Genomic DNA, 24,562 nt, shown 5'->3' with positions numbered 1-24,562 from the left:
CTATATGTCTCTCTTTCTTCATCCCTCAATTCTCTCTATATGTCTCTCTTTCTTCATCCCTCTTTCTCTCTACATATGTCTCTCTTTCTTCATCCCTCTCTCTCTATATGTCTCTCTTTCTTCATTACTCTCTCTCTCTCTATATGTCTCTCTTTCTTCATTACTCTCTTTCTCTCTATATGTCTCTCTTTCTTCATCCCTCTCTTTCTCTATATGTCTCTCTTTCTTCATCCCTCTCTTTCTATATGTCTCTCTTTCTTCATCCCTCTCTTTCTCTCTATATGTCTCTCTTTCTTCATCCCCTCTCTCTCTCTATATGTCTCTCTTTCTTCATCCCTCTCTTTCTCTCTATATGTCTCTCTTTCTTCATCCCTCTCTTTCTCTCTATATGTCTCTCTTTCTTCATCCTTCTCTTTCTCTCTATATGTCTCTCTTTTTCATCTTCTCTCTTTCTCTCTATATATGTCTCTCTTTCTTCATCCCTCTTTCTTCATCCCTCTCTATGTCTCTCTTTCTTCATCCCTCTCTTTCTCTCTATATGTCTCTCTTTCTTCATCCCTCTTTCTCTCTATATGTCTCTCTTTCTTCATCCCTCTTTCTCTCTATATGTCTCTCTTTCTTCATCCCTCTCTTTCTCTCTATATGTCTCTCTTTCTTCATCCCTCTCTTTCTATATGTCTCTCTTTCTTCATCCCTCTCTTTCTCTCTATATGTCTCTCTTTCTTCATCCCTCTCTCTCTCTATATGTCTCTCTTTCTTCATCCCTCTCTTTCTCTCTATATGTCTCTCTTTCTTCATCCCTCTCTTTCTCTCTATATGTCTCTCTTTCTTCATCCCTCTCTATGTCTCTCTTTCTTCATCCCTCTCTCTCTATATGTCTCTCTTTCTTCATTACTCTCTTTCTCTCTATATGTCTCTCTTTCTTCATCCCCCTCTTTCTCTCTATATGTCTCTCTTTCTTCATCCCTCTCTCTCTCTATGTCTCTCTTTCTTCATCCCTCTTTCTCTCTATATGTCTCTCTTTCTTCATCCCTCTCTTTCTCTATGTCTCTCTTTCTTCATCCCTCTCTTTCTCTCTATATGTCTCTCTTTCTTCATCCCTCTCTTTCTCTCTATATGTCTCTCTTTCTTCATTACTCTCTTTCTCTCTATATGTCTCTCTTTCTTCATCCCTCTCTTTCTCTCTATGTCTCTCTTTCTTCATCCCTCTCTTTCTCTCTATATGTCTCTCTTTCTTCATCCCTCTTTCTCTCTCTATGTCTCTCTTTCTTCATTACTCTCTTTCTCTATATATGTCTCTCTTTCTTCATTACTCTCTTTCTCTCTATATGTCTCTCTTTCTTCATCCCTCTCTTTCTCTCTATATGTCTCTCTTTCTTCATCCTCTCTTTCTATATGTCTCTTTCTTCATCCCTCTCTTTTCTCTCTATATGTCTCTCTTTCTTCATCCCTCTCTTTCTATATGTCTCTCTTTCTTCATCCCTCTCTTTCTCTCTATATGTCTCTCTTTCTTCATCCCTCTCTTTCTATATGTCTCTCTTTCTTCATCCCTCTCTTTCTATATGTCTCTCTTTCTTCATCCCTCTCTTTCTCTCTATATGTCTCTCTTTCTTCATCCCTCTCTTTCTCTCTATATGTCTCTCTTTCTTCATCCCTCTCTTTCTCTATATGTCTCTCTTTCTTCATCCCTCTTTCTCTCTATATGTCTCTCTTTCTTCATCCCTCTCTTTCTATATGTCTCTCTTTCTTCATCCCTCTCTTTCTCTCTATGTCTCTCTTTCTTCATCCCTCTCTTTCTATATGTCTCTCTTTCTTCATCCCTCTCTTTCTCTCTATGTCTCTCTTTCTTCATCCCTCTCTTTCTCTCTATGTCTCTCTTTCTTCATCCCTCTCTTTCTATATGTCTCTCTTTCTTCATCCCTCTCTTTCTCTATATGTCTCTCTTTCTTCATCCCTCTTTCTCTCTATATCTCTCTTTCTTCATCCCTCTTTCTCTCTATATGTCTCTCTTTCTTCATTACTCTCTTTCTCTTTCTCTTTCTTATATATGTCTCTCTTTCTTCATCCCCTCTCTCTCTATATGTCTCTCTTTCTTCATCCCTCTCTTTCTCTCTATATGTCTCTCTTTCTTCATCCCTCTATATATGTCCTCTTTCTCTTTCTCTCTATATGTCTCTCTTTCTTCATCCCTCTCTTTCTCTCTATATGTCTCTCTTTCTTCATCCCTCTCTTTCTATATGTCTCTCTTTCTTCATCCCTCTCTCTCTCTATATGTCTCTCTTTCTTCATCCCTCTCTTTCTCTCTATATGTCTCTCTTTCTTCATCCCTCTTTCTCTCTATATGTCTCTCTTTCTTCATCCCTCTCTTTCTCTCTATATGTCTCTCTTTCTTCATTACTCTCTTTCTCTCTATATGTCTCTCTTTCTTCATCCCTCTCTTTCTCTCTATGTCTCTCTTTCTTCATCCCTCTCTTTCTCTCTATATGTCTCTCTTTCTTCATCCCTCTTTCTCTCTATATGTCTCTCTTTCTTCATCCCTCTCTTTCTATATGTCTCTCTTTCTTCATCCCTCTCTCTCTCTCTATATGTCTCTCTTTCTTCATCCCTCTCTTTCTCTCTATATGTCTCTCTTTCTTCATCCCTCTTTCTCTCTCTATGTCTCTCTTTCTTCATTTCCCTCTCTTTCTCTATATATGTCTCTCTTTCTTCATCCCTCTCTATATGTCTCTCTTTCTTCATCCCTCTCTTTCTCTCTATATGTCTCTCTTTCTTCATCCCTCTCTTTCTATATGTCTCTCTTTCTTCATCCCTCTCTTTCTCTCTATATGTCTCTCTTTCTTCATCCCTCTCTTTCTATATGTCTCTCTTTCTTCATCCCTCTCTTTCTCTCTATATGTCTCTCTTTCTTCATCCCTCTCTTTCTATATGTCTCTCTTTCTTCATCCCTCTCTTTCTATATGTCTCTCTTTCTTCATCCCTCTCTTTCTCTCTATATGTCTCTCTTTCTTCATCCCTCTCTTTCTCTCTATATGTCTCTCTTTCTTCATCCCTCTCTTTCTCTCTATATGTCTCTCTTTCTTCATCCCTCTCTTTCTATATGTCTCTCTTTCTTCATCCCTCTCTTTCTCTCTATATGTCTCTCTTTCTTCATCCCTCTTTCTCTCTATGTCTCTCTTTCTTCATCCCTCTCTTTCTATATGTCTCTCTTTCTTCATCCCTCTCTTTCTCTATATGTCTCTCTTTCTTCATCCCTCTCTTTCTCTCTATATGTCTCTCTTTCTTCATCCCCTCTCTCTCTATATGTCTCTCTTTCTTCATCCCTCTCTCTCTCTATATGTCTCTCTTTCTTTCATCCCTCTCATCCTCTCTATATGTCTCTCTTTCTATATGTCTCTCTTTCTTCATCCCTCTCTTTCTCTCTATATGTCTCTCTTTCTTCATCCCTCTTTTCTCTCTATGTCTCTCTTTCTTCATCCCTCTTTCTCTCTATATGTCTCTCTTTCTTCATCCCTCTTTCTCTCTATATGTCTCTCTTTCTTCATTACTCTCTTTCTCTCTATATGTCTCTCTTTCTTCATCCCTCTCTTTCTCTCTATGTCTCTCTTTCTTCATCCCTCTCTTTCTCTCTATATGTCTCTCTTTCTTCATCCCTCTTTCTCTCTATATGTCTCTCTTTCTTCATTCCTCTCTTTCTCTCTATATGTCTCTCTTTCTTCATCCCTCTTTCTCTTTCTATATGTCTCTCTTTCTTCATCCCTCTCTCTCTCTATATGTCTCTCTTTCTTCATCCCTCTCTTTCTCTCTCTATGTCTCTCTTTCTTCATCCCTCTTTCTCTCTATATGTCTCTCTTTCTTCATCCTCTCTTTCTCTCTATATGTCTCTCTTTCTTCATTACTCTTTCTCTCTATATGTCTCTCTTTTTCTTCATCCCTCTCTTTCTCTCTATATGTCTCTCTTTCTTCATCCCTCTCTTTCTCTCTATGTCTCTCTTTCTTCATCCCTCTCTTTCTCTCTATATGTCTCTCTTTCTTCATTACTCTCTTTCTCTCTATATGTCTCTCTTTCTTCATCCCTCTCTTTCTATATGTCTCTCTTTCTTCATCCCTCTCTTTCTCTCTATATGTCTCTCTTTCTTCATCCCTCTCTCTCTCTATATGTCTCTCTTTCTTCATCCCTCTCTTTCTCTCTATATGTCTCTCTTTCTTCATCCCTCTCTCTCTCTCTATATGTCTCTCTTTCTTCATCCCTTCTCTTTCTCTCTATATGTCTCTCTTTTTCATCCCTCTCTTTCTCTATATATGTCTCTCTTTCTTCATCCCTCTCTTTCTCTCTATATGTCTCTCTTTCTTCATCCCTCTCTTTCTCTCTATATGTCTCTCTTTCTTCATCCCTCTTTCTCTCTGTATGTCTCTCTTTCTTCATCTCTCTCTTTCTCTCTATATGTCTCTCTTTCTTCATTACTCTCTTTCTCTCTATATGTCTCTCTTTCTTCATCCCTCTCTTTCTCTCTATGTCTCTCTTTCTTCATCCCTCTCTTTCTCTCTATATGTCTCTCTTTCTTCATCCCTCTTTCTCTCTATATGTCTCTCTTTCTTCATCCCTCTCTTTCTATATGTCTCTCTTTCTTCATCCCTCTCTCTCTCTCTATATGTCTCTCTTTCTTCATTACTCTCTTTCTCTCTATGTCTCTCTTTCTTCATCCCTCTCTTTCTCTCTATATGTCTCTCTTTCTTCATCCTCTCTTTCTCTCTATATGTCTCTCTTTCTTCATCCTCTCTTTCTCTCTATATGTCTCTCTTTCTTCATCCTTTCTCTCTCTTTCTCTCTTTCTTATGTCTCTCTTTCTTCTTCATCCCTCTCTTTCTCTATATGTCTCTCTTTCTTCATCCCTCTCTTTCTCTCTATGTCTCTCTTTCTTCATCCCTCTCTTTCTCTCTATATGTCTCTCTTTCTTCATCCCTCTCTTTCTATATGTCTCTCTTTCTTCATCCCTCTCTTTCTCTCTATATGTCTCTCTTTCTTCATCCCTCTCTTTCTCTCTATATGTCTCTCTTTCTTCATTACTCTCTTTCTCTCTATATGTCTCTCTTTCTTCATCCCTCTCTTTCTCTCTATGTCTCTCTTTCTTCATCCCTCTCTTTCTCTCTATATGTCTCTCTTTCTTCATCCCTCTCTTTCTATATGTCTCTCTTTCTTCATCCCTCTCTTTCTCTCTATATGTCTCTCTTTCTTCATCCCTCTCTTTCTCTCTATATGTCTCTCTTTCTTCATCCCTCTCTTTCTCTCTATATGTCTCTCTTTCTTCATCCCTCTCTTTCTCTCTATGTCTCTCTTTCTTCATCCCTCTCTTTCTCTCTATATGTCTCTCTTTCTTCATCCCTCTCTTTCTCTCTATATGTCTCTCTTTCTTCATCCCTCTCTTTCTCTCTATGTCTCTCTTTCTTCATCCCTCTCTTTCTCTCTATATGTCTCTCTTTCTTCATCCCTCTCTTTCTCTATATGTCTCTCTTTCTTCATCCCTCTTTCTCTCTATATGTCTCTCTTTCTTCATCCCTCTCTTTTCTCTATATGTCTCTCTTTCTTCATCCTCTTTCTCTCTCTATGTCTCTCTTTCTTCATCCCTCTCTTTCTCTCTATATGTCTCTCTTTCTTCATCCCTCTCTTTTCTCTATATGTCTCTCTTTCTTCATCCCTCTTTCTCTCTATATGTCTCTCTTTCTTCATCCCTCTCTTTCTCTATATGTCTCTCTTTCTTCATCCCTCTTTCTCTATATGTCTCTCTTTCTTCATCCCTCTCTTTCTCTCTATATGTCTCTCTTTCTTCATTACTCTCTTTCTCTCTATATGTCTCTCTTTCTTCATTCCTCTCTTTCTCTCTATATGTCTCTCTTTCTTCATCCCTCTCTTTCTCTCTATATGTCTCTCTTTCTTCATTACTCTCTTTCTCTCTATATGTCTCTCTTTCTTCATTACTCTCTTTCTCTCTATATGTCTCTCTTTCTTCATCCCTCTCTCTCTCTGTATGTCTCTCTTTCTTCATCTCTCTCTTTCTCTCTATATGTCTCTCTTTCTTCATCCCTCTCTTTCTCTCTATATGTCTCTCTTTCTTCATCCCTCTCTTTCTCTCTATGTCTCTCTTTCTTCATCCCTCTCTTTCTCTCTATATGTCTCTCTTTCTTTTTCATCCCTCTTTCTCTCTATATGTCTCTCTTTCTTCATCCCTCTCTTTCTCTCTATGTCTCTCTTTCTTCATCCCTCTCTTTCTCTCTATATGTCTCTCTTTCTTCATCCCTCTCTTTTCTCTATATGTCTCTCTTTCTTCATCCCTCTTTCTCTCTATATGTCTCTCTTTCTTCATCCCTCTCTTTCTCTATATGTCTCTCTTTCTTCATCCCTCTTTCTCTCTATATGTCTCTCTTTCTTCATCCCTCTCTTTCTCTCTATATGTCTCTCTTTCTTCATCCCTCTCTTTCTCTATATGTCTCTCTTTCTTCATCCCTCTTTCTCTCTATATGTCTCTCTTTCTTCATCCCTCTCTTTCTCTCTATGTCTCTCTTTCTTCATCCCTCTCTTTCTCTCTATATGTCTCTCTTTCTTCATCCCTCTCTTTCTCTATATGTCTCTCTTTCTTCATCCCTCTCTTTCTCTCTCTATGTCTCTCTTTCTTCATCCCTCTCTCTCTCTATATGTCTCTCTTTCTTCATCCCTCTCTTTCTCTATATGTCTCTCTTTCTTCATCCCTCTTTCTCTCTATATGTCTCTCTTTCTTCATCCCTCTCTTTCTCTATATGTCTCTCTTTCTTCATCCCTCTTTCTCTCTATATGTCTCTCTTTCTTCATCCCTCTTTCTCTCTATATGTCTCTCTTTCTTCATCCCTCTCTTTCTCTATATGTCTCTCTTTCTTCATCCCTCTTTCTCTCTATATGTCTCTCTTTCTTCATCCCTCTCTTTCTCTCTATATGTCTCTCTTTCTTCATCCCTCTCTTTCTATATGTCTCTCTTTCTTCATCCCTCTCTTTCTCTCTATATGTCTCTCTTTCTTCATCCCTCTTTCTCTCTATATGTCTCTCTTTCTTCATCCCTCTCTTTCTCTCTATATGTCTCTCTTTCTTCATCCCTCTCTTTCTCTCTATATGTCTCTCTTTCTTCATCCCTCTCTCTCTCTCTCTATGTCTCTCTTTCTTCATCCCTCTCTTTCTATATGTCTCTCTTTCTTCATCCCTCTCTTTCTCTCTATATGTCTCTCTTTCTTCATCCCTCTCTTTCTCTCTATATGTCTCTCTTTCTTCATCCCTCTCTTTCTCTCTATATGTCTCTCTTTCTTCATCCCTCTCTTTCTCTCTATATGTCTCTCTTTCTTCATCCCTCTCTTTCTCTCTATATGTCTCTCTTTCTTCATCCCTCTCTTTCTCTCTATATGTCTCTCTTTCTTCATCCCTCTCTCTCTCTATGTCTCTCTTTCTTCATCCCTCTTTCTCTCTATATGTCTCTCTTTCTTCATCCCTCTCTTTCTCTCTATATGTCTCTCTTTCTTCATCCCTCTCTTTCTCTCTATATGTCTCTCTTTCTTCATCCCTCTCTTTCTCTCTATATGTCTCTCTTTCTTCATCCCTCTCTTTCTCTCTATATGTCTCTCTTTCTTCATCCCTCTCTTTCTCTCTATGTCTCTCTTTCTTCATCCCTCTCTTTCTATATGTCTCTCTTTCTTCATCCCTCTTTCTCTCTATATGTCTCTCTTTCTTCATCCCTCTCTTTCTCTCTATATGTCTCTCTTTCTTCATCCCTCTCTTTCTCTCTATATGTCTCTCTTTCTTCATCCCTCTCTTTCTCTCTATATGTCTCTCTTTCTTCATCCCTCTCTTTCTCTCTATATGTCTCTCTTTCTTCATCCCTCTTTCTCTCTATATGTCTCTCTTTCTTCATCCCTCTCTTTCTCTCTATATGTCTCTCTTTCTTCATCCCTCTCTTTCTCTCTATATGTCTCTCTTTCTTCATCCCTCTCTTTCTCTCTATATGTCTCTCTTTCTTCATCCCTCTCTTTCTCTCTATATGTCTCTCTTTCTTCATCCCTCTCTTTCTCTCTATATGTCTCTCTTTCTTCATCCCTCTCTTTCTCTCTATATGTCTCTCTTTCTTCATCCCTCTCTTTCTCTCTATATGTCTCTCTTTCTTCATCCCTCTCTTTCTCTCTATATGTCTCTCTTTCTTCATCCCTCTTTCTCTCTATATGTCTCTCTTTCTTCATCCCTCTCTTTCTCTCTATATGTCTCTCTTTCTTCATCCCTCTCTTTCTCTCTATATGTCTCTCTTTCTTCATCCCTCTCTTTCTCTCTATATGTCTCTCTTTCTTCATCCCTCTTTCTCTATATGTCTCTCTTTCTTCATCCCTCTCTTTCTCTCTATATGTCTCTCTTTCTTCATCCCTCTCTTTCTCTCTATATGTCTCTCTTTCTTCATCCCTCTCTTTCTCTCTATATGTCTCTCTTTCTTCATCCCTCTCTTTCTCTCTATATGTCTCTCTTTCTTCATCCCTCTCTTTCTCTCTATATGTCTCTCTTTCTTCATCCCTCTCTTTCTCTCTATATGTCTCTCTTTCTTCATCCCTCTCTTTCTCTCTATATGTCTCTCTTTCTTCATCCCTCTTTCTCTTATTTGTCTCTCTTTCTTCATCCCTCTTTCTCTCTATATGTCTCTCTTTCTTCATCCCTCTCTTTCTCTATATGTCTCTCTTTCTTCATCCCCTCTTTCTCTCTATATGTCTCTCTTTCTTCATCCCTCTTTCTCTCTATATGTCTCTCTTTCTTCATCCCTCTCTTTCTCTCTATATGTCTCTCTTTCTTCATCCCTCTCTTTCTCTCTATATGTCTCTCTTTCTTCATCTCCTCTCTATATATGTCTCTCTTTCTTCATCCCCTCTCTATGTCTCTCTTTCTTCATCCCTCTCTTTCTCTCTATATATCTCTCTTTCTTCATCCCTCTCTTTCTCTCTATATGTCTCTCTTTCTTCATCCCTCTTTTCTCTCCATATGTCTCTCTTTCTTCATCCTCTCTTTCTCTCTCTATATGTCTCTCTTTCTTCATCCCCTCTTTCTCTCTATATGTCTCTCTTTCTTCATCCCTCTCTTTCTCTCTATATATCTCTCTTTCTTCATCCCTCTCTTTCTCTCTATATGTCTCTCTTTCTTCATCCCTCTTTCTCTCTATATGTCTCTCTTTCTTCATCCCTCTTTCTCTCTATATGTCTCTCTTTCTTCATCCCTCTCTCTCTCTATATGTCTCTCTTTCTTCATCCCTCTCTCTCTATATGTCTCTCTTTCTTCATCCCTCTCTTTCTCTCTCTATGTCTCTCTTTCTTCATCCCTCTCTCTCTCTATATGTCTCTCTTTCTTCATCCCTCTTTCTCTCTATATGTCTCTCTTTCTTCATCCCTCTCTTTCTCTCTATATGTCTCTCTTTCTTCATCCCTCTCTCTCTCTATATGTCTCTCTTTCTTCATCCCTCTCTCTCTCTCTATATGTCTCTCTTTCTTCATCCCTCTCTCTCTCTATATATGTCTCTCTTTCTTCATCCCTCTCTTTCTCTATATGTCTCTCTTTCTTCATCCCTCTCTCTCTCTATATGTCTCTCTTTCTTCATCCCTCTCTTTCTCTCTATATGTCTCTCTTTCTTCATCCCTCTCTTTCTCTCTATATGTCTCTCTTTCTTCATCCCTCTTTCTCTCTATATGTCTCTCTTTCTTCATCCCTCTCTTTCTCTATATGTCTCTCTTTCTTCATCCCTCTTTCTCTCTATATGTCTCTCTTTCTTCATCCCTCTTTCTCTCTATATGTCTCTCTTTCTTCATTACTCTCTTTCTTCATCCCTCTCTTTCTATATGTCTCTCTTTCTTCATCCCTCTCTTTCTCTCTATATGTCTCTCTTTCTTCATCCCTCTCTCTCTCTATATGTCTCTCTTTCTTCATCCCTCTCTTTCTCTCTCTATGTCTCTCTTTCTTCATCCCTCTTTCTCTCTATATGTCTCTCTTTCTTCATCCCTCTTTCTCTCTATATGTCTCTCTTTCTTCATCCCTCTCTTTCTCTCTATATGTCTCTCTTTCTTCATCCCTCTTTCTCTCTATATGTCTCTCTTTCTTCATCCCTCTCTATGTCTCTCTTTCTTCATCCCTCTCTTTCTCTCTATATGTCTCTCTTTCTTCATCCCTCTCTTTCTCTCTATATGTCTCTCTTTCTTCATCCCTCTCTCTCTCTATATGTCTCTCTTTCTTCATCCCTCTCTCTCTCTCTATGTCTCTCTTTCTTCATCCCTCTCTCTCTCTCTATATGTCTCTCTTTCTTCATTACTCTCTTTCTCTCTATATGTCTCTCTTACTTCATCCCTCTCTTTCTCTCTATATGTCTCTCTTACTTCATCCCTCTCTTTCTCTCTATATGTCTCTCTTACTTCATCCCTCTTTCTCTATATGTCTCTCTTTCTTCATCCCTCTCTTTCTCTCTATATGTCTCTCTTACTTCATCCCTCTCTTTCTCTCTATATGTCTCTCTTCTTCATCCCTCTCTTTCTCTCTATATGTCTCTCTTTCTTCATCCCTCTCTTTCTCTCTATATGTCTCTCTTACTTCATCCCTCTCTTTCTCTCTATATGTCTCTCTTACTTCATCCCTCTCTTTTCTCTATATGTCTCTCTTACTTCATCCCTCTTTCTCTATATGTCTCTCTTTCTTCATCCCTCTCTTTCTCTCTATATGTCTCTCTTACTTCATCCCTCTTTCTCTCTATATGTCTCTCTTTCTTCATCCCTCTTTCTCTATATGTCTCTCTTTCTTCATCCCTCTTTCTCTATATGTCTCTCTTTCTTCATCCCTCTCTTTCTCTATATGTCTCTCTTTCTTCATCCCTCTTTCTCTCTATATGTCTCTCTTTCTTCATCCCTCTTTCTCTATATGTCTCTCTTTCTTCATCCTCTTTCTCTATATGTCTCTCTTTCTTCATCCCTCTTTCTCTATATGTCTCTCTTTCTTCATCCCTCTTTCTCTCTATATGTCTCTCTTTCTTCATCCCTCTTTCTCTATATGTCTCTCTTTCTTCATCCCTCTTTCTCTATATGTCTCTCTTTCTTCATCCCTCTCTTTCTCTATATGTCTCTCTTTCTTCATCCCTCTTTCTCTCTATATGTCTCTCTTTCTTCATCCCTCTCTCTCTATATGTCTCTCTTTCTTCATCCCTCTTTCTCTCTATATGTCTCTCTTTCTTCATCCCTCTCTTTCTCTATATGTCTCTCTTTCTTCATCCCTCTTTCTCTCTATATGTCTCTCTTTCTTCATCCCTCTCTTTCTCTATATGTCTCTCTTTCTTCATTACTCTCTTTCTCTATATGTCTCTCTTTCTTCATCCCTCTTTCTCTCTATATGTCTCTCTTTCTTCATCCCTCAATTCTCTCTATATGTCTCTCTTTCTTCATCCCTCTTTCTCTCTACATATGTCTCTCTTTCTTCATCCCTCTCTCTCTATATGTCTCTCTTTCTTCATTACTCTCTCTCTCTCTATATGTCTCTCTTTCTTCATTACTCTCTTTCTCTCTATATGTCTCTCTTTCTTCATCCCTCTCTTTCTCTCTATATGTCTCTCTTTCTTCATCCCTCTCTTTCTCTCTATATGTCTCTCTTTCTTCATCCCTCTCTTTCTCTCTATATGTCTCTCTTTCTTCATCCCTCTCTTTCTCTCTATATGTCTCTCTTTCTTCATTACTCTCTTTCTCTCTATGTCTCTCTTTCTTCATCCCTCTCTTTCTCTCTATATGTCTCTCTTTCTTCATCCCTCTCTTTCTCTCTATATGTCTCTCTTTCTTCATCCCTCTCTCTCTCTATATGTCTCTCTTTCTTCATCCCTCTTTCTCTCTATATGTCTCTCTTTCTTCATCCTCTCTTTCTCTCTATATGTCTCTCTTTCTTCATCCCTCTTCTCTCTCTCTATGTCTCTCTTTCTTCATCCCTCTCTCTCTCTCTATATGTCTCTCTTTCTTCATCCCTCTCTTTCTCTATATATGTCTCTCTTTCTTCATCCCTCTCTTTCTCTCTATATGTCTCTCTTTCTTCATCCCTCTCTCTCTCTCTATATGTCTCTCTTTCTTCATCCCTCTCTCTCTCTCTATATGTCTCTCTTTCTTCATCCCTCTCTTTCTCTCTCCCATCCTCTCATCTCAGTAATTGTCTGCATTCATTATTAACTCATTTCAGAGGATGAATGAATATGAATTCCTCACATTAACACTCCACTTCAATTCTCCCGATGGGGGGAATTATGGAGGACAGAGGAGCTGATTATGGGATTCATGAGACCTCACACAGCCATAAATTATTGATGTAGTCAGGCCCTGAGTCCTGTTCCGAAATATATCTATCAATCTATCTGCCATCCCTATTCATCCCTAATCACTGATTCCTTTAATAAGCATCTAGCGGAAGAATTGAATAGCTACCTGACCCAGAGTTAAAGAGGGCCACAGACCTCATGCTGATTAGATCAAAAGCCAAAGGTTACTGCTCAAGTACACAAGTACGCAAGTAAACAGTAAACACAGTCAATTGGTCAGTCAACAATGATTCAAGGTAAACATCTGTCGTTCTGCCCTTGAACAAGGCAGTTAACCCACTGTTCCAAACCGGCATTGTAAATCAGAATTTGTTCTTCACTGACTTGCCTAGTTAAATAAAGGTTAAAAAAAAATGGAAAAAAAGGTGCAGTGTATAAAGTCAGGACATCTGCTGTCTCAGCCACTGCCTGTCACCAAGGGAGTACGCCAAGGCTCGATCCTAGGCCCCACACTCATCTCAATTTATATCAACAACATAGCTCAGGCAGTAGGAAGCTCTCTCATCCATTTATATGCAGAGCTTTCTTATTGTCCAACAAGCTTTCTCTACCCTTAACCTTGTTCTGAACACCTCCAAAACAAAGGTCATGTTGTTTGGTAAGAAGATTGCCCCTCTCCCCACCGGTGTGATTACTACCTCGGAGGGTTTAGAGCTTGAGGTAGTCACCTCATACACGTATTTTGGGAGTATGGCTAGACGGTACACTATCCATCTCTCAGCACATATCCAAGCTACAGGCTAAGGTTAAATCTAGACTTGGTTTCCTCTATCGTAATCACTCCTCTTTCACCCCAGCTGCCAAACTAACCCTGATTCAGATGACCATCCTACCCATGCTAGACCAAGGAGAGGTCATTTATAGATAAGCAGGTAAGGGTGCTCTCGAGCAGCTAGATCTTCTTTACCATTCGGACATCAGATTTGCCACCAATGCTTTTTATAGGACACATCACTGCACTCTATACTCCTCTGTAAACTGGTCACCTCAGTATACCCAATGCTTATTTATAAAACCCTCTTAGGCCTCACTCCCCCCTATCTACTGCAGGCCTCATCCTCCACATACAACACCTGTTTTGCCAGTCACATTCTGTTAAAGGTCCCCAAAGCACACACATCCCTGGGTCGCTCCTCTTTTCAGTTTCCTGCAGTTAGTGACTGGAACGAGTAGAAAAAAGCACTCAAACTGGACGTTTTATCTCCATCTCTTCATTCAAAGACTCAATCATGGAGACTCTTACTGACAGTTGTGGCTGCTTCGCATGATGTATTCTTGTCTCTACCTTCTTGCCCTTTGTGGAGTTGGCTGTGCCCAATAATGTTTGTACCATGTTTTGTGCTGCTACCATGTTGTGCTGCTACCGTGTTGTTGTCATGTGTTGCTGCCATGATGTGTTGTTGTCTTATGTCTCTCTTTATGTAGTGTTGTGGTGCCTCTTGTTGTGATGTGTGTTTTAGCCTATATTTTTTATTTTCAATCACAGCCCCAATCCCAGCAGGAGGCCTTTTGCCTTTTGGTAGGCCGTCATTGTAAATACGAATTTGTTCTTAACTGACTTGCCTAGTTAAACAAAGGTTAAATAAATTAAAAAGTGCTCAAAGTGAGACTATACGCACGCACACAAACACACAGCTGACTCACCAGGAATATCCTTTCCAGCTGATCCTGGATGTCCTTCATCCCAGGGAAAGCTGCCACTCCTTGGATCATCTCGATGAAGATGCAGCCCACACCCCTGGGGAGACACAGACAGCATCCACATTAGAGACAGCCAGACAGCATCCTCATTAGGGACAGACAGACAGCATCCACATTAGAGACAGACAGACAGCATCCACATTAGAGACAGACAGACAACATCCCCATTAGAGACATGCAGACAGCATCCACATTAGAGACACAGACAGCATCCCCATTAGAGACATACAGACAGCATCCCCATTAGAGACACACAGACAGCATCAACAGAGTTGGAGAGCTCCAGAGCCATCAGCAGTAAACATTTGAACCCCTCTATGAAGAATACTAGCCTCTACTAGCCTCAACTACAATTCATCATGATTTAATCTATAGTGTACTCAAATGGCTTTGTAGAAGAACACAGTATATTTTGAAAGGCAAATGGTTCACTCTTGGGGAATATCTTAATTTCCATCTAAATCTATGGTGGATGTCTTGATTTCAGCTTCAGTAAAGTGTTTGTTCAGAAGACTAACTCTGTGTGGCATCTGAGGTGGCGATGGTTGGATAATGGGATGCCCAGTGGAGAGAGAAGGAGAGTGGGATGGAGAAAGAGAGGTGGCCAGTTATGGAGAGTGGTGTGTATGTGTGTGTAGGTTTAAACAGGTGTCAGAGCCCATTTGTCAGAGAACTATTGTTTCCTGACAGATTCACTTTCTGGCCCAGTGCACACTACTCACTCCCTCTTTTCCTCCATCTCTGCATGACCCAGCAACGGTTGAGCAGTCACACAGATAATACAGAAAGATGAATGAATAGAAATAGAGAGGGAGAGAGAGAGGGAGGGAGAAAGAGAGAGACAAGCACCAGCATCATTTTCCTTTCCTTTAACACACCACACACCTTAATTCCTTTTTGAAAACTTCATCCGTCTCCATAGCGTACCTATAGACCAGGAAGAGCCCTATACATTCCTTAAAAGTCCAATGGATAGAAGTAGGTGCTGGATGGAACCATACATTTTCATCAGCAAACTGTTCAGATATTTCTTAGATCTTTATATAGAGACGGGTGTTTAATCAGATACAGAGGTTTGGCTTCGCAGGGAGAGGGATAAACCTGGTAATAACAGTGTGAAAACGACAGGGATTCAACCACTTCCTCTCACACCTCTCTCTGTCTGTCTGGCTGGGCTGTCTGTCATTGTCCACAGTGTCAGCTTGACTGACAGGTGCCTGGTGAAACGACAGGCTCACTGAGGCGATAACAGACATACAAATAGACTAGAGGAAGAATCCCGCTTCTGTTCCACCCTACTCTTCCCTTTCCTCCTGTCTTCCAGATGATCTGATCCTTTAACCTTTTAGTGGTTTGACGGATATGGGACAGACTGTTACCCAAACCAGTGACCCAGCACTGAGCACACTGCGGTCGATGTGAGCGCTGCCTGTTCATGGAACACTGCTTTCTAAGTGACGGTATAGGTCTTTCTATGTTGAGTGGCTCCAGTCTCAGTGGAGTGGAAAGGTGCCCTAAGGATTTGCCCACCTGCTCTACTGCCAACCTAACCTCCTGCCTCTCCCTCTCCCCCACTATGCTTTAATTGCCCGCGGTGGGATGCAGCTCGGGTCCTTGGAAAGGGGCGTACTCGAGGACTGCCTGTCCAGATCGATGTGGTCACGGTTCATTTCACAGCCTGGACGGCAGTTCTGAAAGACCCCTGTCCATATACTGACTAAAGCTGTCTGTCTGTCGCCATAGGAAGGCCTCTGTCTGTCCATGTCCACAGTAAATTCCCCTGTCTGTCCATATTGAGCCTCAGACTCTGCCAGACCAGGTCTCCCAGCTTCTCATCAACCCCAGATAGAGCCATGGCCAGGTCTCGACCTCTCCTCCCTATGGAACACATTCACACAGCTTTCTGTGGCTCTCTGTGGGGTTCACACCTCATTTGATCTAGAGGAGGAATTATTCTCCCTGTTGTGGAGAGGGATGTGGCAAGAGGTAGGGGGTCAGGGGTTAAAAGTCTGTGGTACTACCCACCACATGTCCAGGCAGGTGGAGTAGTCTGTGGATCCCAGGAGGACATCAGGGGGGCGGTACCACAGGGTCACCACCTCATTGGAGTAGGTGTGGCTGGGGACTGACTTAGCCCGTGCCAGACCTGCAGGAGAGAACACACACACACTGTAAGGAATAACTAGTGGGAACAGAAACATAATATGTTAACTGTATCATTGAATGCCCTCCACTGCGGCTCCATAAGATGAGAGAAAAGCTGGTGCAAAGCAGAGCAGGTCTTGCCTGAGGTGCTCTTTGACATGGACCCTGGGTACCAACAGGACCAGGGCTATCAGAATACCAATCAGACATACTCAAAGCTACAACAGACCATCTCCATACACTACATCTAACATCGAGGACACCGCTCCCTAAACTGATACAGTATTGTGTGTGAACTGAGTGTGTGTGTACAGTATGTGTGTGTGTGTGTGTGTGTGTGTGTGTGTGTGTGTGTGGGTGGGTGGGTGCATGCATGTGCTGGCACTGCAGAGCCAGCTAGTTTTAATGAGTCTGGTGGCATTTAGCTAGCTGTCCTCCCAGGTGGTGAGACTGGTTCATTATAGCATTTAGCTTAAACAGCCAAGATTTCCTCCCCCTTTTGCCAGCCCCCTGTGTGTGTGTGTGTGTGTGTGTGTGTGTGTGTGTGTGTGTGTGTGTGTGTGTGTGTGTGTGTGTGTGTGTGTGTGTGTGTGTGTGTGTGTGTGTGTGTGTGTGTGTGTGTGTGTGTGTGTGAGGGCAGGGTGATGCAGGGCAGGGAGTAGTTAACATGTCCCTATGCCAGAACAGACCCAGGCTTCCAGGAGAGAGGGAGGTTGAGCCAGGCTTCCTCACAGTCTAACACTATAATTTACAGACTAATCTGACCTGTAAACAATAGGCTGTGTCACAGAGAGGAGAGACCAATATCCCAGACACACTGAGAGCCTATCATTTACACTGCGTGTGCTGTGAGGTGTGTGTGTGTAGGGGGGACTGGGAGGTTAACGCTGGGCAGGAGCAGGGAGAAGATATCTAATCATCATAAAAAGGCCAGAATAATAGACTGAATGGGTAGTTACAGTATATGGGTTGTCTGGCTGTAGGTTCATCTGAAAGATAGAGAGATGGAGAGAGAAAGACAGGGAGGGAAGGTAGAGGAAGGAGAGAAATGGAAAGAGAAAGACAGGGAGGGAAGGTAGATGGAGGAGAGAGATGGAAAGAAAAGGCAGGGAGGGAAGGTAGAGGAAGGAGAGAGATGGAAAGAGAAAGACAGGGAGGGAAGGTAGAGGAAGAGAGAGATGGAAAGAGAAAGACAGGGAGGGAAGGTAGATGGAGGAGAGGGATGGAAAGAGAAAGACAGGGGGAAGGTAGATGGAGGAGGGATGGAAAGAGAAAGACAGGGAGGGAAGGTAGAGGAAGGAGGGAGATGGAAAGAGAAAGACAGGGAGGGAAGGTAGGAGGAAGGAGAGGGATGGAAAGAGAAAGGACAGAGGGAGAGGAAGGAAGGTAGAGGAAGAGAGAGATGGAAAGACAAAGACAGGGAGGGAAGGTAGATGGAGGGATGGATGGGAGAAAGACAGGGAGGGAAGGTAGATGGGATGGAGGGAGAAAGGCAGGGAGGGAAGGTAAAGGAAGGAGAGAGATGGAAAGAGAAAGACAGGGAGGGAAGGTAGCGGGAGGAAATGGAAGGAGGGAGAAAGGCAGGGAGGGAAGGTAAACAGAGGAAAGGGATAGAGGGAGAAAGGCAGGGAGGGAAGGTAGAGGGAGGAAAGGGATGGAGGGAGAAAGGCAGGGAGGGAAGGTAGATGGAGGAAAGGGATGGAGGGAGAAAGACAGGGAGGGAAGGTAGATGGAGGAAATGGATGGAGGGAGAAAGGCCTGGAGGGAAGGTAGAGGGAGGAGAGGGATAGATGGAGAAAGAGAGGGAGTGATAGGAAATAGTGGGGGTGTGTACTGTATTTACACTCCAGGACCTAGATGATTGGATTCCCTCTCCTCCACTCCTCCAGTGTAGTCACCACGGTAACAGCACGAAACAGGCAGATGGACACATTGCTCTTTCTATAAAATGGTGACTGCCCGGTGGCCCTGACATTCTACATCAGAGCACACCTGAGAGACCTACTGCAGCGAGAGGCTCCATTTCAAAAGGCCTTCACACACATGCACCAACGCACACAACAACCTTCATACCTTCAAACACTGACACTCCTGGCATTGAGACAACAGTTTCACACTATACAACCGGTGTGGCTCCTGGCTGGCCTTCCATTCCAGGTCGCCCCGGAATGAAGGTCACACACCCACGTATATGCAGGCAAGCACACACACACACACACACACACACACACACACACACACACACACACACACACACACACACACACACACACACACACACACACACACACACACACACAGGTAGCCCTGGGTGTGAAGTTCAGTAGTGAATTATACATCACACTGTGTCCCCATGGCAACACCAGGGGTCAGAGAACAGAGGGCAGGAGAGGAGGAGGAAGAGAAGAGGGGGTTGAAGAAGAATACAGCCAGAGAGGAGACTGAAATAGACTCCATATCCCCCCTGGGACAAACAACTCAAGCCTTCTTTTGAAGTTCACTCTGAAGTCAAATGACTTTCAGATATCTCTGTGTAGCCTCCTCCTCATCTTCCTCATCTTCCTCCTCCTCCCCACCTCCTCGGCTGCTGTGTCTAAAGCTACAATAAATCCATGGGGAGAAAGAAACAAGAGGAGCAAATTATATATATATTTTTTAAAACAGCATTCATCATTACAAAAAACACTGAAAAACAATCTTGCAGATGCGGCAAATGCACAATTTGTTTCCGTCATGAAATGTGTAGCCAGAATAGAAAACAGGGTAAATTAAATAATGTGTCACTCCTCTCCAGCATCACCCCAGTCTAATATATCATGATGAATGTCTGATTGTGTGATTTGTAATAATACCCCCTGCTCATATCTCTAATATATATATATAACAAAACTAGATATAAAATGGCTTTAAAATATTCTATAATGCTTTGGAAGTAATTTTGCATACTTGCACGGGTTTCTGGTGGCAATAACTGATTGTGTGCGCTTGGCAGGTAATTTATGTCTGGTCTGATAGAATCTGGGTAATGTGTGACGTGTGTGTGCGTGCTGGTGTGTGTGTGTCAACATGGCGTTGGCATGCATACTGCTATTGCTTCTTCATGGTCTGGGATCAAGACATTAACATTTTGATTCCCCTTTGCTTATCAAACACACACACACGTACGCACACATACACACTCAAACAAGCAAAACTAGTATTTAGGATCAGAAAAATGTTTTATTCCCTCTGCTAAGAAAATCCCATGAGAGACAGTTGGCTCACATGCTGAATTAATTAATCCATCCAAACATGGGCTTTTCAACTTCCTGTGATTCTCCCCACTTCTCCTCTCATATAGAGTAGTAATAATTAAAGGTATGTGGTGGATCACCTGCCACCTGCCTCTCTGTCTGTCTATCACAGCCTGTCTCTCTGTCTGTCTATCACAGCCTGTCTCTCTGTCTGTCTATCACAGCCTGTCTCTCTGTCTGTCTATCACAGCCTGTCTCTCTGTCTGTCTATCACAGCCTGTCTCTCTGTCTGTCTATCACAGCCTGTCTCTCTGTCTGTCTATCACAGCCTGTCTCTCTGTCTGTCTATCACAGCCTGTCTCTCTGTCTGTCTATCACAGCCTGTCTCTCTGTCTGTCTATCACAGCCTGTCTCTCTGTCTGTCTCTCTGTCTGTCTATCACAGCCTGTCTCTCTGTCTGTCTATCACAGCCTGTCTCTCTGTCTGTCTATCACAGCCTGTCTCTCTGTCTGTCTATCACAGCCTGTCTCTCTGTCTGTCTATCACAGCCTGTCTCTCTGTCTGTCTATCACAGCCTGTCTCTCTGTCTGTCTATCACAGCCTGTCTCTCTGTCTGTTTATCACAGCCTGTCTCTCTGTCTGTCTATCACAGCCTGTCTCTCTGTCTGTCTGTCTGTCTATCACAGCCTGTCTCTCTGTCTGTCTCTCTGTCTGTCTATCACAGCCTGTCTCTCTGTCTGTCTATCACAGCCTGTCTCTCTGTCTGTCTATCACAACCTGTCTCTCTGTCTGTCTGTCACAGCCTGTCTCTCTGTCTGTCTATCACAGCCTGTCTCTCTGTCTGTCTATCACAGCCTGTCTCTGTCTGTCTATCACAGCCTGTCTCTCTGTCTGTCTCTCTGTCTGTCTATCACAGCCTGTCTCTCTGTCTGTCTCTCTGTCTGTCTATCACAGCCTGTCTCTCTGTCTGTCTATCACAGCCTGTCTCTCTGTCTGTCTATCACAACCTGTCTCTCTGTCTGTCTATCACAGCCTGTCTCTCTGTCTGTCTATCACAGCCTGTCTCTCTGTCTGTCTATCACAGCCTGTCTCTCTGTCTGTCTATCACAGCCTGTCTCTCTGTCTGTCTATCACAGCCTGTCTCTCTGTCTGTCTATCACAGCCTGTCTCTCTGTCTGTCTATCACATCCTGCCTCTCTGTCTGTCTATCACAGTCTGTCTCTCAATCACAGCCCATTTCACCACACTAAGTAATCCCCAATGAGATAGGCAGCAAACAGCACACATCCCAGTCAAGTCATTCCCTGCATACATGCACACACACACACACACACACACACACACACACACACACACACACACACACACACACACACACACACACACACACACACACACACACACACACACACACACACGCACGCACACACACACACAACACACACGGACACTCCCTGTAGGGCCTGTGTGTCTAGGTGTAAGCAAACAGCACACAGGGGAAGTCCTGGTGCTCCATGAGGATTCCTCTGACGTTCCAACCAGATTCCTGCATCTCCATTGTCACATTGCTGCACTCTCCACAGATCATTATCCTCACCAGCTGTCTTCAAACTATATCACTACAACACACCCGTGCACACACACCAATCCCAACGCTCCGAGGGACTCGAATCGAATCCCTAGGGAAAAAACAAAACAGTGCCCTCCAGCACACACACACACACACACAAAACCTGACAAGGGAGGGAGGAAGATAAGTGTCTTTTTGTGGATACAGTATAGAACAAGTGACATCATCACTGCAATGTACTGTATCTATTGGTGGATTGTTAAACCAATGGCTGGATACATGTAGGTATTTGGATAGGTATTTGCAAGATGATTGTAATTTGCAGCATTGTTTTCAGGTTACCTATGGGACATTTGTTGGTTCTGTTTCACTACAAGCTCAGCACAGAACATGTTGATAGTCTTATAATACCTCCCACAGTAGCCTGCGTCTGTTTCAAGGTGAGGCCTCCATCCAGCCAGACATAATAAAGTGTGATTGTGGAGGAAATGGAGGGAATGGTCTTTGTGAGGCTCCTACACACAGCAGGGCAGAGAACAAAGACAATCAGAGAGAGAGAGGAGAGCCCCACTTTCCATTTCTGCTGCCATACAATGGATACAATTAGCAGAGATGGAGTTGGCCCCGGGCCCATTGACTGGAGCAGGATTAGAGAGGAGAGAGACACCGCTCAGAGGAGAGAGAAGGGAGAGGACTCTCATAGTATACACACTGAGATATCAAATCAAATTTTATTGGTCACATACACATGGTTAGCAGATGTTAATGCAAGTGTAGCGAAACGCTTGTCCTTCTCGTTCCGACAGTGCAGTAATATCTAACAAGTAATCTAACAAGTTCACAACAACTACATTGTACATTATACACACAATGTAAGGGGATAGAATAAGAATATGTACATATAAATACAAATATATGGATACGCAATGGCCGTGCGGCATAGGCAAGATGCAATAGATGGTATAAAATACAGTATATACAGTACATATGAGATGAGTAATATAGGATATGTAAACATTATTAAAGTGGCATTATTTAAAGTGACTAGTGATACCTTTATTAAATCAATCTATTAAAGTGGCCAGAGATTTGAGTCTGTATGTTGGCAGCAGCCTCTCTATGTTAGCGATGGCTGTTTAACAGTCTGATGGCCTTGAGATAGAAGCTGTTTTTCAGTCTCTCGGTCCCAGCTTTGATGTACCTGTACTGACCTCTCCTTCTGGATGATAGCGGGGTGAACAGGCAGTGGCTCGGGTGGTTGTTGACCTTGATGATCTTTTTGGCCTTCCTGTGACATCAGGTGTTCTAGGTGTCCTGGAGGGCTGGTAGTTTGCCCCCGGTGACGCGTTGTGCAGACCGCACTACCCTCTGGAGAGCTTTGCGGTTGACGGTGGTGCAGTTGCCGTACCAGGTGGTGATACAGCTTGACAGGATGCTCTCAATTGTGCATCTGTAAAAGTTTGAGGGTTTTAGGTGACAAACCAAATTTCTTTAGCCTCCTGAGGTTGAAGAGGTGCTGCTACATCGATGTTATCGTCTGAGGCTATGCAGAACATATCCCAGTCCACTTAATTGAAGTAGCCTTGAAGTGGGTAATCTGATTGGTCAGACCAGCAGTGTCTAGACCTAAGCATGAGCTCTTCCTATTTTAGTTTCTGCCTATAGGAGGGGAGCAACAAGATGGAGTCATGGTCAGATTTGCCAAAGGGAGGGCAGGGGAGGGCCTTGTATGCAGCGCGGAATTTAGAGTAGCAGTGGTCCAGTGTTTTGCTCGAGCGGGTACAATAATCAATGTGCTGGTAGAATTTAGGTAGCCTTGTTCTCAAAATATCTTTGTTAAAATCCCCAGCTACAATATACGCAGCCTCAGGATATATGGTTTCCAGTTTACATAGAGTCCAGTGAAGTTCTTTCAGGGCCGTCGAGGTATCTGCTTGGGGGAACATACACAGCTGTGACAATAATCGAAGAGAATTCTCTTGGGAGATAATGCGGTCAGCATTTGATTGTAAGGAATTTTAGGTCAGGTGAACAAAAGGGCTTGAGTTCCTGCATTTTGTTATGATTACACAATGAGTCGTTAATAATGAGGCATACACCCCTGCCCTTCTTCTTACCAGAGAGATGTTTGTTTCTGTCGGTGCGGCGCATGAAGAGACCCGGTGGCTGAACTGACAACATATCCCGAGAGAGCCATGTTTCCGTGAAACAGAGAATTTTACAATCTCGTCCACCTTGTTGTCTAGAGACTGGAAATTGGCAAGTAACATGCTCGGAAGCGGTGGATGGTGTGCTCGCCTTCTAACCAGGAGGTCGCTCTGTCTGCCTCACTGTGGCGACGACGTTGTTTTGGGTCGGCCTCTGGGATTAGAACCAATGTCCAGGGTGGAGGTCCGAACAAAGGTTCCATTTTGGGAAAGTCGTATTCCTGGTCATAATGTTGGTAAATTGACATCGCTTTTATATCCAATAGTTCTTCCCGGCTGTATGTAATAAGATTAAGATTTTCTGAGATAACAAAGTAAGAAATATTACAGAAATAAAAACGAATTACTGCATAGTTTCCTAAGGACACACACACACACACAGACACACACAAACACACACACACACTTATGTACGGGAGCACACACATACAGATGAGCACACACATACAGATGAGCACACACATACAGATGAGCACACACATACAGATGAGCACACACATACAGATGAGCACACACATACAGATGAGCATACACATACAGATGAGCATACACATACAGATGAGCATACACATACAGATGAGCATACACATACAGATGAGCGTACACATACAGATGAGCATACACATACAGATGAGCATACACATACAGATGAGCACACACATACAGATGAGCATACACATACAGATGAGCATACACATACAGATGAGCACACACATACAGATGAGCATACACATACAGATGAGCATACACATACAGATGAGCATACAGACAGCATACACATACAGATGAGCATACACATACAGATGAGCATACACATACAGATGAGCATACACATACAGATGAGCACACACATACAGATGAGCATACACATACAGATGAGCATACACATACAGATGAGCATACACATACAGATGAGCACACACATACAGATGAGCACACACATACAGATGAGCATACACATACAGATGAGCACACACATACAGATGAGCATACACATACTGATGAGCATACACATACAGATGAGCACACACATACAGATGAGCACACACATACAGATGAGCACACACATACAGATGAGCGTACACATACAGATGAGCATACACATACAGATGAGCACACACATACAGATGAGCACACACATACAGATGAGCACACACATACAGATGAGCACACACATACAGATGAGCGTACACATACAGATGAGCGTACACATACAGATGAGCACACACATACAGATGAGCACACACATACAGATGAGCACACACATACAGATGAGCACACACATACAGATGAGCACACACATACAGATGAGCACACACATACAGATGAGCATAC

At 42.4% G+C, this 24,562-nt stretch overlaps 1 protein-coding gene across 2 annotated transcripts in view; it reads right to left on the bottom strand.

The window, feature by feature from the left end:
- Positions 1 to 24,562, bottom strand: part of LOC112244500 (cyclin-dependent kinase 14) — a 218,426-nt gene that overhangs the window by 108,874 nt on the left and 84,990 nt on the right. For both annotated transcript variants that reach the window (XM_042309883.1, XM_042309891.1), the window contains 2 exons: positions 16,098 to 16,218; positions 14,016 to 14,109 (listed from right to left, as the gene is read on the bottom strand). In XM_042309883.1, the coding sequence (XP_042165817.1) occupies positions 14,016 to 14,109; positions 16,098 to 16,218 (215 nt within the window). The remainder of the gene's footprint in view (positions 1 to 14,015; positions 14,110 to 16,097; positions 16,219 to 24,562) is intronic.

Source organism: Oncorhynchus tshawytscha, linkage group LG03 (assembly GCF_018296145.1).
Source record: "Oncorhynchus tshawytscha isolate Ot180627B linkage group LG03, Otsh_v2.0, whole genome shotgun sequence".
NCBI lineage: Eukaryota > Metazoa > Chordata > Actinopteri > Salmoniformes > Salmonidae > Oncorhynchus > Oncorhynchus tshawytscha.
This window is presented reverse-complemented; position numbering and strand designations above follow the sequence as displayed.